At 41.0% G+C, this 15,084-nt stretch overlaps 4 protein-coding genes across 4 annotated transcripts; 3 read left to right on the top strand and 1 right to left on the bottom strand.

Annotated features, from left to right (window-relative positions):
* Positions 1 to 5,206: 5,206 nt before the first annotated feature.
* On the top strand, positions 5,207 to 6,115 carry EAE97_007641 (uncharacterized protein; the record flags this gene model as incomplete). The annotated part of the gene is made up of 2 exons (XM_038878155.1): positions 5,207 to 5,351; positions 5,418 to 6,115. The coding sequence occupies 2 exons, from the start codon at positions 5,207 to 5,209 to the stop codon at positions 6,113 to 6,115; spliced, it is 843 nt and encodes a 280-aa protein (XP_038730993.1).
* Positions 6,116 to 8,733: 2,618 nt separating this feature from the next.
* EAE97_007640 (uncharacterized protein) lies at positions 8,734 to 9,658 on the bottom strand (the record flags this gene model as incomplete). The annotated part of the gene is made up of 3 exons (XM_038878154.1): positions 8,734 to 9,180; positions 9,242 to 9,454; positions 9,524 to 9,658. The coding sequence occupies 3 exons, from the start codon at positions 9,656 to 9,658 to the stop codon at positions 8,734 to 8,736; spliced, it is 795 nt and encodes a 264-aa protein (XP_038730992.1).
* Positions 9,659 to 9,811: 153 nt separating this feature from the next.
* EAE97_007639 (uncharacterized protein) lies at positions 9,812 to 11,680 on the top strand (the record flags this gene model as incomplete). Its single annotated transcript, XM_038878153.1, has 5 exons — positions 9,812 to 9,827; positions 9,927 to 10,117; positions 10,185 to 10,555; positions 10,603 to 10,999; positions 11,053 to 11,680. 5 exons carry the CDS (start codon positions 9,812 to 9,814, stop codon positions 11,356 to 11,358), a joined length of 1,281 nt encoding a protein of 426 aa, XP_038730991.1. The 3' UTR covers positions 11,359 to 11,680.
* A 1,956-nt stretch (positions 11,681 to 13,636) lies between these two features.
* Positions 13,637 to 14,757, top strand: EAE97_007638 (uncharacterized protein; the record flags this gene model as incomplete). Its single annotated transcript, XM_038878152.1, has 3 exons — positions 13,637 to 13,878; positions 13,940 to 14,600; positions 14,650 to 14,757. The coding sequence occupies 3 exons, from the start codon at positions 13,637 to 13,639 to the stop codon at positions 14,755 to 14,757; spliced, it is 1,011 nt and encodes a 336-aa protein (XP_038730990.1).
* Positions 14,758 to 15,084: the final 327 nt, after the last annotated feature.

Here is a 15,084-nt window from a genome sequence, read left to right as displayed (position 1 = left end):
AGTCAAGTCGAACGAAAGCTATTCTCAAACTTGTCTTTATACCAAGTCAGATGTATAAACTTGAGCAAGCAAAACCATTCAATTTACAAGGTTTTGTATATTCGACAAATGACATGTTCGATTAATAATTGATTCATGAACAAATTCTTAGTAAAAATCAGATAGGGATTTGATTTCTCAAATCGATTGTATAAACTCACGAATCGGTGTCAATCGCACCCTGCTCGCTGTCGCTAGGTCACGTGTAGGGAGATCTCGCGTACATAACTAGCACATAAAAGTTCTCTAAGGTCCGAGTTCTTCGAACTACAGTTGTTCCAATCTGCACATTTATCTATGTCACTTCTTCACATATTCCATCCACAATTAACTCCCCGGATTAGAACTGCATCCAGCGAGCCATTATAATTTCTGGTGGGCTATTAAAATTTTTGTACAAATTATACCGCGGATCGGTGTTTACATTGGGTGGTCAATCACTACCTCCCCGAAAAACTCAGCCCAAACCGTTATTAGCGGGGTTTCAAATCGGACCAGCTCGTCAAAACATTGGCGCCAATAATCGCATCTAGATTGGCATCAACGCTTAATCATGGAATAGGGATTGACCAGTGCCGTCTCTAGCAGTGCAAATATAACGCCGCACTTACGTTCGTCTATTGTTGAGGTATATCGCCAAGGGAAAATTCATCCTGCGGAGGTTCTGTGGCATACTAGTGAACGCCACAGCCCCCAGTCACTTATTCTCATGTGGTCAATCACGAAGCAAAATCTCGGAGGTCTTATAATGTCCGTAGCGTATTTGTGTATTTTGTTATAAGTTGATTATTTGTCTATCTATTCCTCTAAAAATACGCCTTCCTAATATGGTATGCTCTCGAGCTACCGGCAAATTTGAAGGACCAGTTCCACGTATCAATTTGAATATTTCCTATGTAAAGATATTCGAATTAGTTACTTGAGTTGCTACTGCCAAGTTGGAAAGTGTTCATGACTTGCGGTACATAAGAATTTGAGCAATTCTCGGAATTTCCAACTATCGAGTGAAGGTACTATTCTGTAGACTCTATTTTTTCAGCAATAGTTCTCAACCATCTGTCAACTTTTTACGGTGACGTTATGTATGAGTTCTGGTATCAAAGGGGTTTTCGGGTGACTTAGGATAACATGGGATAATGCGAATCATGCGTATTTCACATGTGAGGAGCAAAACTCGCTACTAGTCACCATTTACGACTTGTAGCAGTATAAATTGGGAAACAATTATATATTTCGAGTCCTTAAAACAGGTTGTCATTAGATGAACTATGTGCAGTAAGTTGGCACCGAGAGCTTGTAGCTGTTTGGGGTTTCTTGCTGGTTCCCGGTTGAACTTTTACTACTTCAAGCTTTCTCTTATTGTTCCCTTCGGAATCATGATAGGATGTGTAGTAGTTCTTCTGAGAATATTTTCTACTATATCCCTTCTCGAGACTTATAGATTGTAGAGCGAAAATTTAGAGCTGTATAGAGATCTTGAAGTACTAACTAATACGCGAATTTCCCGTCTTGAAGCCTAAGAAGGATTTTAATTCAGGTGTCAATGGTATCTAGATGGAGATAATAGAGATCGCAGTGTTACCCTTCATCTAAAGTTTGAAGGTCGCTGCATCTGGCAAGGTGCTTGCATAGTCCAGTTGTTGCTTTCAACATCTACAAGACTCACTCTTCCTTCTCAACTTTTCTCCCTTATCAATGCCTTTTCAACACTTCCTCGTCTCTGTACAAAATAAAAATACTAAACTGTAAAGTCCTCCCATCTTATTCTCCTGTTATGTGTACAACATATATACACAAGAGTGGAATAAAATACAATCATGTACCTAGTAATCTACATACTTGTGTTCTGATACTAAATATGATCATCTTCATCGAATAAATACGATATCAACCAATATAGCACACCCAATTTCTACATCCACATTCCAACAGCAATATTCACATAAAATTCAACCACATGACCAACAGCTCAATCCCGAGTTGAAGTTAGGTGGTATCGGGTCAAGACAGACTCCCCACCACAAAAATCCTGCGCACGTACCATCCCCACCTCGCCTAATATCCACCACCAAAAAATCCCCACCATCACTGTCCAACCTCAAAAATCCATCAAAAAAAAAACGCAAAAAGAGAAACGGATTTAAACCGTCATTGTTTTCAATCCAAGACATTGTCTTTGGCGGTGCTGGGAATCGAACCCAGATTGAAACGGATCATTCGTGATATATCCTGTGAAGGATGAGCCACAACGTCACGTGCTACCATTACACCACACCACCTGCTGAGAGGCTGTTTTTTGATGTCTGAGGTGGGCTATTTTAAGTATATATCTATATAACAATAGTGGTGGGGTAGAGGAAATCAGGTGAGAGGTATTGGCGGGAGGGAAATTAGTGCGCTGTGCAGGTAGAGAGAGATGTGGGGTAGACTCTCATACTGAGATGGACACCTGATAAGTTGTATACTACTAGGTATCATACAAATCTTACATGAACCTTTGAGAACCTCTTCAATACTTCAACTCCAACTCAATAATCAAACGCTTTGAATGTTCTAGTAGAGATTGGACACTCAGTTTTTCTGATCTCCCAACTCAGATTGAATAATTATACTATTTCAGTCTTTCAATCCAGGCTAAACAATTACATTCTTCTAATGTTCTATCTCAGATTGAATATTCAAATGGTTTGGAATCTATCATGACGTATAATTCAATCAATCACATTCCATCACTTGATATCATACACTCATTCTCATCACTCATACTGCCATATTTCTAGTTCACATTTACCAACCCTCATCCGCTTTGGTTCCACAATGTTTCCCAGATCTACTCCAGGAGTGTTGATCCCTCCAAGTCCACACCGGCCTCGTCCTCTACCAAATCCTTTGACTCGTCCTCAATAATAATCTTGCGTCTACTTCACCTGCCTATGCGCTTCTTATTTCCGTCTCTGGCTTCCTCTTGCTGTTTCTCTTCCGCTCCGTCTCCGGATTCCTCTTGCATTCGTTTTCCTGTCTTCTCATTTCGAACCTTGTCCGATTTTCCAGACGCTTCTTGGTTTTCACTCCCCCCATCCTTAACTTCATGATCTATTCTTGAAATACCCATATATACTTGTACAACTTATTCCTCATCCCAACTCACTAAAAGCTCCTTCAAACTGTTTTCGCTATCATCGGCTTCTGTAAATGTTGCCATCAAGAATTCTATACAATGTTAGCATTAATATTTCATTCACATTCACATTCACATATTATAAAGCAAGATTGCTATCATGAAAACGCAAGAGTCCTATTCTGTTTCTTTTCTCTGCCATAATCTCCAGTGCTTCTGCAATGACCTCCTGATGCGCTTGGAGGGCGTCTACCATAACGCCAAATTGGTTGTAAGGTATGGACAATCACCTTGGGCTATTTCTAATATGAGTGGGATCGAGGATTGGAGAGAGATGCATTCGAGAGAAATGGAAGATAAATAGAAGGCGCCTTTTTACTATATACTAGGTAGATAGTATACCATCGCCCCACATCAAAAGGTGAAGCTTCAAAATGGGAAGGAACCTCCTTCCACCTAAGGGGACGGTAAATGAAGTTTGCTGAGGTATTTCTTTCAATACATACAAAATGATTTACGGATGATATTCAGTTGACTACAGTCTTATTATGTTTTGAAACAATTTTTGTAATACTATTTGAAACTTATCCACTTTGACTTTTACTATTTATCATACATCTTATATATGAATCATATCGTATATCCTTATATTAAATACCTTAACAAAACATAATACAAATTATAATTTGTTCAATGAATCTCGACAACACTCTATAGAATTAATACTAGGAAGTGTCGCTGAATAATTGATATTCAGATATCAAGGCTACCCAGGTAACAAATCTTCGTTTTCCAGAGAGTATATCAAGTACTCAAAGGATCGAATGAACAGAAAATCGGCGAATAATATATGCTGCACTAAACGGTTTTCCCTGGATAGATAGTCCCTCTATGCTACGATACCAAATCCTGATGTAGAAGATCTCGGTATGTTTTGTCTGGTTGGGTAGATATTTCTCCCCGATTCTTGATCCACAATAGTAATATGTAGTGGCTCCGACTGAATGCAATGTATTTTGAATAGGTTTATATATATATAAATACGCCACTTGCTGACCTCTCTTCCCCTAACTCGTTGTTTTGCAGAGCGTTTTGGGTAGCTTCCAAGCGAACATTGTGCATAACCTTTGCCTTGTTTCCACCTTTATATGGTTGTGGTTTGTATAACGATATTGTCCTACCGAGGCCAGAGATGACTGGCAGTGCCAGATATTGGTTGCCATCTGACAAGCAGTGTTGTGTTTGTTTGTCGATTTGTCGTGTATTTTGTATGTGTTGGTAGAAGAAAGCTACTGATGGCAGTAAACTTGAAATTTATCGAATAAAGTTGAGGTGTTTGTTTGTAAATCTTCTGCCTCTGGTTCTCTTTGCTTTCTATATTAACAAGTTAGTACAACTTCTGAGCAATTATGACTGTCTTTTATTTGTTCTTTGACTGCTTGATCGTCTGTGAATATAAATATGTTCGTTATTAACTTACTGTATTTGAATAGCTGTCTTGATCTTGTCTACTATAAAGGTTATTTTTCCTTCAATTCAAGAACATTTTGTGGCTTTCATTACTTCTACTCTTCTCCGCTTAGGAGAGGTTGCTGTTTTGACAAGTGAATATAATACACTTCAGTAATGTTAAGACTTGCTTAAAATAGGACATTGACAAACCAATCGGCTTGTTCCGAGTTAGTTTTATAAAGGTAGTCATCTCAAAAAACTCGAGAACAACGGTTAGCTAGTGTTGTTATGTCAAAATTAAATTTACGCGTCGAATTAATTTCTGTCGTCGGGTACAGCAACCTCGAACTCTCCAACAACCATCACAAAAGACAGCAAAAAGAAGATTGATGCGTAGCTACATAGCTCAATATTACTGCAGATTGTCTAATCATTCTCTATAAATACTGAAACTTCTCTTTGATCTCGCCAGCTGTCAATCCAACGGGCACTTTCGTGCTCACAGCCTAAATCCACGTCGCCGTCTCATTCGAATTTTTATCAGCTACGTGGCGCGATACTACCAACCACCACTATCATCATATTTCTCCTTGCACAATGTCTGCCCAGGTCCCAGTAGATACTGTAGACTACAACCTCTGGTTTAAAGATCAACAATATGGCCCAGGAGCTTATCCCACCGTCGATACCCTGACCTTTCTTTGCTGTCAGGATGCAGCAATCTATAACGCGAAAATACGCTGTAAGTGATATTCACATTGGTATCTCCAATCTCTCAAGACAAGAACACTAATCAGTCATTTTACAGTTCAAGAAGAGACAATGAGAGTCCACGAGACCATTGCACCAACAACAGCAACAGCCTACGATATCACGGATCTCAGTCGCCACGTCTTCGGCTATTGGGAGATGATGCTAGGTATAGCAAAAGCGGATCCTGTTTGGGCGGCCAGTTACGGAGGCATCAATACGCCGCGCTCCTTTAATAGTAGTTGGAGTCGCGCGAAGCAGCACATCAGGGAACTTATTATTAAGAACCATCGTGCCGCAGACCAGGCTGCTGCCGATGCCGCTGATAGTAATGAAGGGTTTGACAATGAAGGGGAAGAGGGAAGCGACGAAGAAAGTGTTGGCAGCGTTATCGTTGTCGATTACAACAATGATGGGGAAGAGAGTAACGACGAAGAAATGGATGAAGATGATGAAGGAGGAAATAGCGATGGAGATAATGGTGATGAAGATAGTGATGAGGAGAATGGAGGAGAAGAAGATAGTGATGAAGAAATGGATGACAGCAGTGTTATCGTTGTAGAGTACAACGACGAGGAAGAAGAGGGTTATGGCGATGAAATGAATGAAGGAGACGTCGAAGAAGAAGAAGAGGAAGAAGATGAAGAAGAAGAAAGCGATGGAGAAATCGTAGGTTTTTGGTGGGATCATACGAGAGATACTAGTGGTTTGATATATAGTCTCGACACCACTGGTATATACGAGTTCCCGGTTTGAAATTCTTACCAAAAGCAAATATATACCATTTGAAAAATCGGAATTGACTACTTCTTGAATCGTGTTGTCGATTGCGAACTTGAGTTGCCGGATTTTGAACAATCTTTGAGAGAGAAAAACCCCTTGGTTGCATAGGTACGCCTTGATAATCTATTGTTAACTCAGGAGAAAAATTAGACAATAGTCTACCGTTATTGGCATTAGACAGAGATAATATAGAGCCATACACTCGTTAAATGAGAGGGTTGTACTTTTTTTTTATATCCTCTGAGCTATAAATTGATAGTTATTTGTCCTAAACGTGCTATTTCCTCAAATTTGGGCTTCTAAATTTGAGACACAGACAGTAGCTTACAACATAGGGAACTCGCTAAAGAAGCTAGAGACTACCGAAAATCTTAAAATGATGCGGAAAATCAACGGACTCTTACTCCATCATTGGTAGTTTTGATAACTCAATATGTTAGACCTCAGCATATCTGTAAAATGATAAAGACTGAAGTAATCGGGTGACATTCTTTCTCTTTCAAATCTTGAGAGAAACAATGAGCTCGCATCTCTCTAAATTGAAACAGTAGCAGTCGATTAACCACTAGATATTGCTATGTGGATGAATTCATAAAGCTCAACACTTTCCCATCTCGACATCAGATTGGAATTTCCTATCTCCGTACGGTTGAAACGACTTGCTTCATGTGAGTCAGATGTAACAAAGGACCAGACTTAGACTATCGTTTCGTGGTGCTCCCTTCCATAATTGACTGCAGTGAAAGTGGCACTGCTTCATGTACAAAGAATGAATCTTACGTTAAAAGTATATCTTCACTCTACAACGACATCTTTTTGAGAAACAAAATTTAGATTCCTTTCGACCCTCAATCGAACTACGACTTCGAATTCCGACAAACAACATTAGAGATCCTTGATTCCCCGTCTACTCTCAAGGCAGGTCACTGACATCCTTGTATCGGCTTCCTGCAGACCGTATTGCAGTCTGAAAATGAGAGGCTTCCATTTTCTGGGTTCAGGCGAAACATTCAAACCCTTCGAATTATTGAATTCCACCGGAATATTAAAAATTCATGCTACAGTTATATGAAAATGTGAAATGACAGTTCATTTTTCTTAATAATCCCCTCCACCTCGCAAACTCCTACTATGTATGGAGATGATCCAGAAGTGAATCAATCCAATAACTGACGACGACGAAGTTCATGCTGCTCGCCACAAAAGTGGTATGACGATAAATCAGATACATCATACTTGCAAAGAAATGCAATCCAAAACAATCCAATCAGAACATCAAAGATTCATTACAAGCAAAAAGAATCCTGTTGAGTGGTCACAGAAAATAATGAGAAGAGGGGCTGTGGATACTGCCCCTCTGCGGGTCTCGTACTTGACAAAAACCAATCTGATAGGTACAACCCAATCTATTTCCTGCATAAACTCCACATCTTACGGATGAATTTTTTAAAGATTAATGTATATCAGATTAACCCGGACTTTCATAACAACTACCAGGGGCTGTAACTCAGTGGTAGAGTGCCTCGTTTGCATTGTCAGATATCCTCCCAGATACATCTGATAAGTTTCGATGAAGTCCAGGGTTCGACTCCCTGCCGCTCCAATATCATTTTGCGTTTCTTTTTGTCTTTCTAGCTTGAGAATTGAGGAAGTTGTTGATACTTTTATTGGGTGGAAACTTTTCATTTTACTTTCGAGTGAAGCGAATAGTTTAAAGGGGGCGAGGCTTCTATGATTAGGAAAGAAAGAACAATTTCTTTTCTGGGTTTGAGTTCTGCTCTATCTCATCCGTTGAACGGTATTTTTTTCTTCGAGCCTTCATCGATTGGTGCGTGGTGTGTATTCAGAAGTCCCGGAATGACATCCGGAACGGTTCGGAGTATCATTACACCGTACTATTTCCAACCACCAATCCTTGATTTGTCCGGTCTCTTTGGTGGTCCCGTTTCATGGATTTCTTGCGAAAGATTTTTCATGGTTGTGCGTGGGGTTGGCGGGGTTTGTTTCGGAGATAAGATCATAAAGATGGAACGCAAAGACAGAAGACTCAATTGAATGTTCATCGACGGGTGTATATACCGGCACTGAGAATCTGGTCACTGGAAAGAATGATATCATTGGTGGTAGATAGGCTCGCGAGACATGTCTTGAGAAATTGATTGACATAGAGGTACTCATCCGGGCGCTGCAATGGTTACGAATAGGCCGATTGTCAAAAAGGTATGCACATGACAAAGGCCCCACAAGAAATAATCTAAAGAAATGGAATGACATCGATGCAGAAAGTTGTGGTGTCACTGGTGTGTCAGTTTACATGAGTGGGATGTACAGTAGTAAACGGGGTTCAGCAATGTGCTGAAATCCTCAACAAGAACGTTCAATGAATTATAGTTAAATGATTCCAAACTATGCATGCCAAACAGGAGACTCATGAGCCAATTGATCCCACCAGACTTTTGCCAACCAGTCTGAGGTCTGACGACTGGGAGAACCTGAATATTTAGATGACAATGAATATTGAGAAAAACGGTGAAATGTCAAAGAGCATCAAACTAGAATTAGGAATATATTATATCCAACCTGACAAGTTTTCATCTGCCCATCCAGCCACCATCCACCGTAAGAATATCTCCAGAGATATATGCACTTCCCTTGCTTGCCAAGAAAACAACACTCGCCTTAAAATCATCTGGGGAACCCCATCGACCCGCCGGTATTCTTTCGCTAATACTCCTCAATCGTTCGGGGTTGGCCAACAAGGCAGTATTCATCTCCGTCTCAATATATCCCGGAGCAATCGCATTGACATTGATTCCTTTTGACGCCCATTCGTTCGATAGAGCTTTGGTAAGCTGTCCCACCGCACCTTTCGATGCGGCATATGCTGGAACAGTAAGACCACCTTGGAAAGTAAGAAGACTAGCAAAATTGATGATGCTACCTCTTCGGCCGGTAATAGCAGAGGGTTCGAGTTTCAACATGTGTGCACCAACATCGCGACAGAGGGTAAAGACAGTATTGAGGTTGACTTGGATGACCTGAATTCAATATCTGTTAGCTCAATGTACCTTCTCAAATGGTGGGAAATAAGATGCTCACCTCATTCCAGTCATTATCTGGAAACTCATGGCTCGGATGGCGTCTTTGAATTCCAGCACAATTTACCAAGATATGTATTGAGTGTCCATCTTTCAGAATAGTAGAAGTGATGCCGGCGACTTCTTCCTGCGATGCAAGGTCCGCGGTGTATATGAGAGCTTTCCTGCCAAGCGCCTCAACGGCTTTCTGAGTCTCGAGATTCTCACGACTACGCTGTATGAAATCTATCGTCAGTACGTACGTACGATACAGCTTAAATCCAGTATAACGAGAGCCAATTACCTGTATCAAGATCAAATCTGCTCCTGCTTCAGCAAGTGCTATGCAAACAGCTTGTCCAATGCCTCGAGTACCACCAGTAACGAGTGCGGTTTGACCCTCCAAAGAGAAATACGCTGATAAAGCTGTGGCTGCCATTGTATTATTGTTGTACCCGAAGGTGTTATTCCGTGAAGCTTCACATGGTTTGATAGTTGAGATTAATACTTAGTACTTAAGCTCGTATATCAATTGAACAATTAAGTAATTTGTTCTTATGCTCCCACTCTCCACTCCGGTTTGCGGCATGAGATGTTAAAACGTGGGGGTAGCTCTCCGATTTTCTCCACAGTGGGGTTGGTAACACCGTCATAACCTGTTTGGTGATTTGTCGGCATAAAAGAAGTCATTTTAGTACAAAGACTAGCCAATGTACTTAATTACTGTAAAATGTCATCAAGTACACATTTTGACCTTGGAATGAAATCAGGATTATCATCATACAATATCTTCCACAAAAAAGTACTCAACATCATGGCATCTACTAATAATAACGAAAGTGGTGAGCAAAGAGAAGTGCAAGCTTCCGTGCTTCATGGCGCCAAAGATTTGAAAGTGGTAAGTAAGGTGTTCTCAAGTAATTTCTTTGTAGAAGGTAAGAATACGATGGCTGACATTCGAAAAGGAAACTCGTACTCTAGGTGTACCTGAGCCAACAGAAGTACAAGTCGCCGTGCAAGCTACTGGTCTCTGCGGATCTGATTTACATTACTATAATCATTATCGAAATGGAGATATTATCGTCCGGGAGCCTATGACTCTCGGACATGAATCTGCTGGAATTGTTACTGCTGTTGGCTCCGAAGTCAGCAATCTGAAAATTGGAGACCGCGTTGCGTTAGAAGTTGGACTTCCTTGCAAGACTTGTGATTTATGTGTAAATGGAAGATACAATATCTGCAAAGAAATGAAGTTTAGAAGTTCAGCGAAAGCATTCCCACATGTTCAAGGCACTCTGCAAGAACGGATTAATCATCCTGCGGCATATTGTCATTTGTAGGTATCGATTCCGTATTTTTTCTGCCATGTGCTCACTGGGGTAGATTACCTGGAAATGTATCTCTTGAGCTCGGTGCCGTGCTCGAACCTCTCAGTGTCGCAATCCACGGTACAAGGCGAGCTGCTTTGCCAAAGGGCAAGACGGTGCTCATCTTCGGTGCCGGAGCAGTGGGCCTTTTATGCGCGGCAATGTGCAGAGTTACCGGTGCGAAGAATATTGTCATAGCGGATATACAGCCCGACCGATTAGATTTTGCAGTTCAGAACAATTTCGCAGATGCCAAGCTTCTGGTTCCAATGACCAGACCTCAGACAATCGAGGATAAGTTGGCTTTTGCGAAAGAGGTTGCCGAATTGGTTAAGAAAGCATCCGGAGAAGTCGAGGTTGATGCAGTATTCGAGTGTACAGGCGTTGAATCATGCCTTCAGGCTTCGATATATGTAAGTTAAAAGGTCTTTCACGGGATGGGGAGTTTGGTGCTAACGCCCGTCAGGCAACTAAACCAGGAGGAAAGATAATGCTAATTGGAATGGGAACACCCATACAAACATTACCAATTTCTGCAGCTGCTCTACGAGAGGTTGATCTCGTAGGTGTTTTCAGATATGCAAACACTTATGCAGATGCCATTAAACTTGTTGCGAGCAAAGATCCTTTGCTCCCTGATCTCTCAAAGTTAATCACGCAGAGGTACAAGGGATTCGAGAGTATTCCGGAAGCATTTGCAATGGCTGGTAAAGTTAAGGATGAGAATGGTAGCTTGGTTTTAAAAGTTCTCGTTGACACCACTGAGTCGTAAATGGATGTGTTCTATCTGGAGCCATTCCTCACCCATGGCCAGATAACACTCCTTGCTTAATGCACCTTTTCGAAGATCGATAATAGCAAGGATTTAGAGTAAGTCCTGATGTGCTGGTGGAGTTCAGTTTTTCTGGTTTAGAGTTAGAAAGATTTAATTAATCATATCTTGTGCGCTATGGAGAGAGTTAGAGGGTCATTTTGGTCGACGACGGCTTCTTAGATTACATCTGGGACTTGATTTAATGGAAATTATTTATTCAATAGATAAGTTTTGATGTTAAGTCCTACTCAAATTATCTATAAAAGTTTCGTGGCTCAGGGTGGACAAGTCTGTGACTGCGTTTGCTTTTGTCTAGCGGTAGGTAGCCAGAGAACATTGCCCTCTGGAGAATCTCGACCCAGCTCACTAAAGCATGGAACTTTCCTTCTAATCAATAACGCAAAAAGATTCCAGCTTCACTAGCAAAGCGAACCTGCTTTTGCACAAGACCTTTGAGAATGGCAATGGTTACATGACGGGCCGATATCACAGCACCGAGGATCGCAAAAAGAGAAAATGACATACCCTACATGATCTGAAAGCAGAGTTCGACTTCACAAATTCTGAAATAAAAGTAAAGACAGGCTTAGCTAGATGCATATAGATAGAAAGACTACCAGAATGTATATTGGGACGATATATCTGTGCTGTAAGTATCACTAGTAGGTCATGTGCGCCCTCCAAGTAAGACATATGAGTGGAGAGTACAGCATATACGGCAATGGGCCGATTTAGGGTCAACGAGGCTTGATTATTGCTCCTCTTATGCTAGCTTTTCATTGCCAGTTGACAGTCCGTGGTCCGATACGAACATGGTTCAATGAATGTTCCGATAGTGTCAACTTATTGAAACAGTATATAATCCATCAGTTGTTTGTTAATCCGGCACTGAGATGGTTAACATGTGGGATCGGCTCGGACCTACCGATTATCTGGGGAAGGGAAGAGGGAAGCTCAGTACTGAATTCCGAGGTATGATGTAGTAAATTGAAAATGGTAGAAAGTGGAGGACTAATTGGAAATGGCCATTCATCAATCATAGTGATGCTTGGGAAGAGTAAACAAGAAACTGCTATTGAGCCATGAAGTAATAGAACCATTCATCAACAACGCTATGCATCGACTTTCGAGTTAAATTTTGCATCTTTACCGGTATTTATGTTCATCATAGGAATAAGGACTCTGTAGCGGCAAACCTTCTTGTTCGACGTCAATAGTGCAGAGGATTGTCGTCACAAGCCAAGAACGAAAGATCATCTCATCGGCAATACTTCCTCATGCCTTTTGACCATTCTGCCAAGCTCGGCTTTGGATTCGGGGTCGATTCACTAGGTATGAGACGCATATTGGTGGTTGGGTAATTGATATTCTAGACTCCTAGACTATCATGTTGTAACACGTCAGAATGATGCGTAATAAATCCAGTTAGAGAGGCTTTGATAAGAATTATCAAGAACTTACCCACAATTCTTATATTTGTAAACGGAGGATTTTCCTGGTATCGTGAGAACATGTGATAATAACGTTTACTTGGGGTAAAACTCTAAAGTAAAACAAAGTTGTCAAGAACGACGGATGTGGATAAGGGCATTCATTGTTGATTCCCAGTCCCAGAATGGACAGACGGTAACTGCCAATTCGGTAGTTGAGAGGAGAAAGTAGAGTTAAGACAGAAGTAAGAATTTCAGAAATTACCACTTTATCAACCGATATAGTAATTTTTCTATTTCCATCCCACAGTACTACCCACATATATCTCCGCATGGACCGCTGACCATTTAACCTTGGAAGATCTAGGGGACCGGCAAAAAGTCCGAAAAATTACTTTCTCTGCACTCAATTAAGCAATTTTCCTTAATATTGACAACTGATCATCAACACGATCTATAAATCTGTAACCCCAGTTTCCACGTTTCCCTGTCAATCCCCCTCACTCCCCTCATACCCCCACGCATTACCTAGGTAGTTTCTTTGCCATGACCCGAAGAAATGTTTATTCCCCTTTCTAATGGAACTCAATACATAGTTGAATCTTGGCAATGTTGATCCAGGTACCTACCTAGTACTAAGGTATAATATCGTAATAGCTCCATTTAAAAGATCGGGGAAAGTATAAGTACATAGGTACCTACAGGACGTTCAAGAATATTTTTCTAGCGTTTGGAATCTCAAAAATCATTCCAGAAGACCTCATAATTTTTAATCATCTACCTTGCTTTATTTGCCATTATTGAACATGGCTTCAGTAGTTTCAGTCAGGGAACAACAGGTTAAGTCTTCAATCGCACCAGCCGAGGAGCAACATACTACCCCCTTTCAAAATGAAGTAGATATGCAAGCACTGGAGGAAGTCTCCGACAAAATCGACGAGCTCAACGTCATCAAAGCCGATATGAAAAAGTCTGGAGCTGAGAAAGATAAGAAGCAATTTCGACGATATGGTGAGGCGAAAGACCATGTTAAAATCTTCTACACAGAGTATGAATCTGCCATTTTCCTTTTCAGCATATGCAGATCGTGTATTCTAACCCTGTGATAGACAACATCTAAAACAAACTGTGGAATACAATATCACGGCTCGCCAAGTATTCGCCAATAGAGAACCGGGTAAAATGCCAGTAATGACCGCTGCGAAGCTTCTCGATAAATATGTTGATCAATCAGATCCTGATACTCAGGTTGGTCAACTAGAGCACCTTTTTCAGACATCCGAAGCGGCAAGACTGGCTGGACGGCCTGATTGGTATGTCGTGACTGGTTTTGTTCATGACCTGGGCAAACTATGGGGCCTCATGGGTGCTCAAGGACAGTGGGATACTGTCGGAGATACCTTCATAGTAGGCGCTGAGTACTCGAAGCGGATCGAATTATATGAGAGTCTCAAAGACAACCCGGACTTCAATGATCCTCGCTACAACACCAAATACGGTATCTATTCTCCAGGTTGTGGATTAGATAATGTCATGATGTCATGGGGCCATGATGAATTTCTTTACCAGGTTCTCAAAGACCAATCTACTCTCCCACCTGAGGCCTTGGCAATGATCCGGTATCATTCGTTCTACCCATGGCATCGTGAGAATGAATATTCACATTTTGAGAACGATCATGATCGAGCGATGAAGCCATGGGTACAGGATTTTAACCAGTTTGATCTTTACAGCAAGAGTGATAGCCCTCCTGATGTTGAAAAGCTTACTGTAAGACCCACTTCAATTGCACATCAATATCTAAGCTAATTTTTGATAGCCAATGTACGAAAAAATGTTGGCAAAGTATTTTCCTGCTGAGGTCAACTTTGGAGCTCTTTTAACGCGACCAACGAGCAGCAGCAGTAGCAGCAGCAACAGTAGTTAGAGTGAAAGTGCTTGAGGTACGATCACCTATGTACAACGCCGACAATCAAGCTAACTCTTTTGCAGCTATATCCTTCGACATGATCGAGGAATGACTTTCACGCTTTACGAAATGATGAAAACTTTCGATACAAATAGCGAGCGAAATATCATGGGTAAATTCTTGGATTGGGCAGGTGGTTTTTTGTACTGCATAGACTTAAACGGCAATGTAAAAGGAATTAAGAAATTACTTGAATATCATTGCCCGGCTACACGAATTTGAACTGTGACTTGATTCGAGATGTGAGATTTGAATGTTTGGTGTCTTCATAGTATAATGACGAGA

The sequence above is a fragment of the Botrytis byssoidea genome (assembly GCF_014898295.1).
Source record: "Botrytis byssoidea strain MUCL 94 chromosome Unknown BBYS_015, whole genome shotgun sequence".
Classification (NCBI taxonomy): domain Eukaryota; kingdom Fungi; phylum Ascomycota; class Leotiomycetes; order Helotiales; family Sclerotiniaceae; genus Botrytis; species Botrytis byssoidea.
This window is presented reverse-complemented; position numbering and strand designations above follow the sequence as displayed.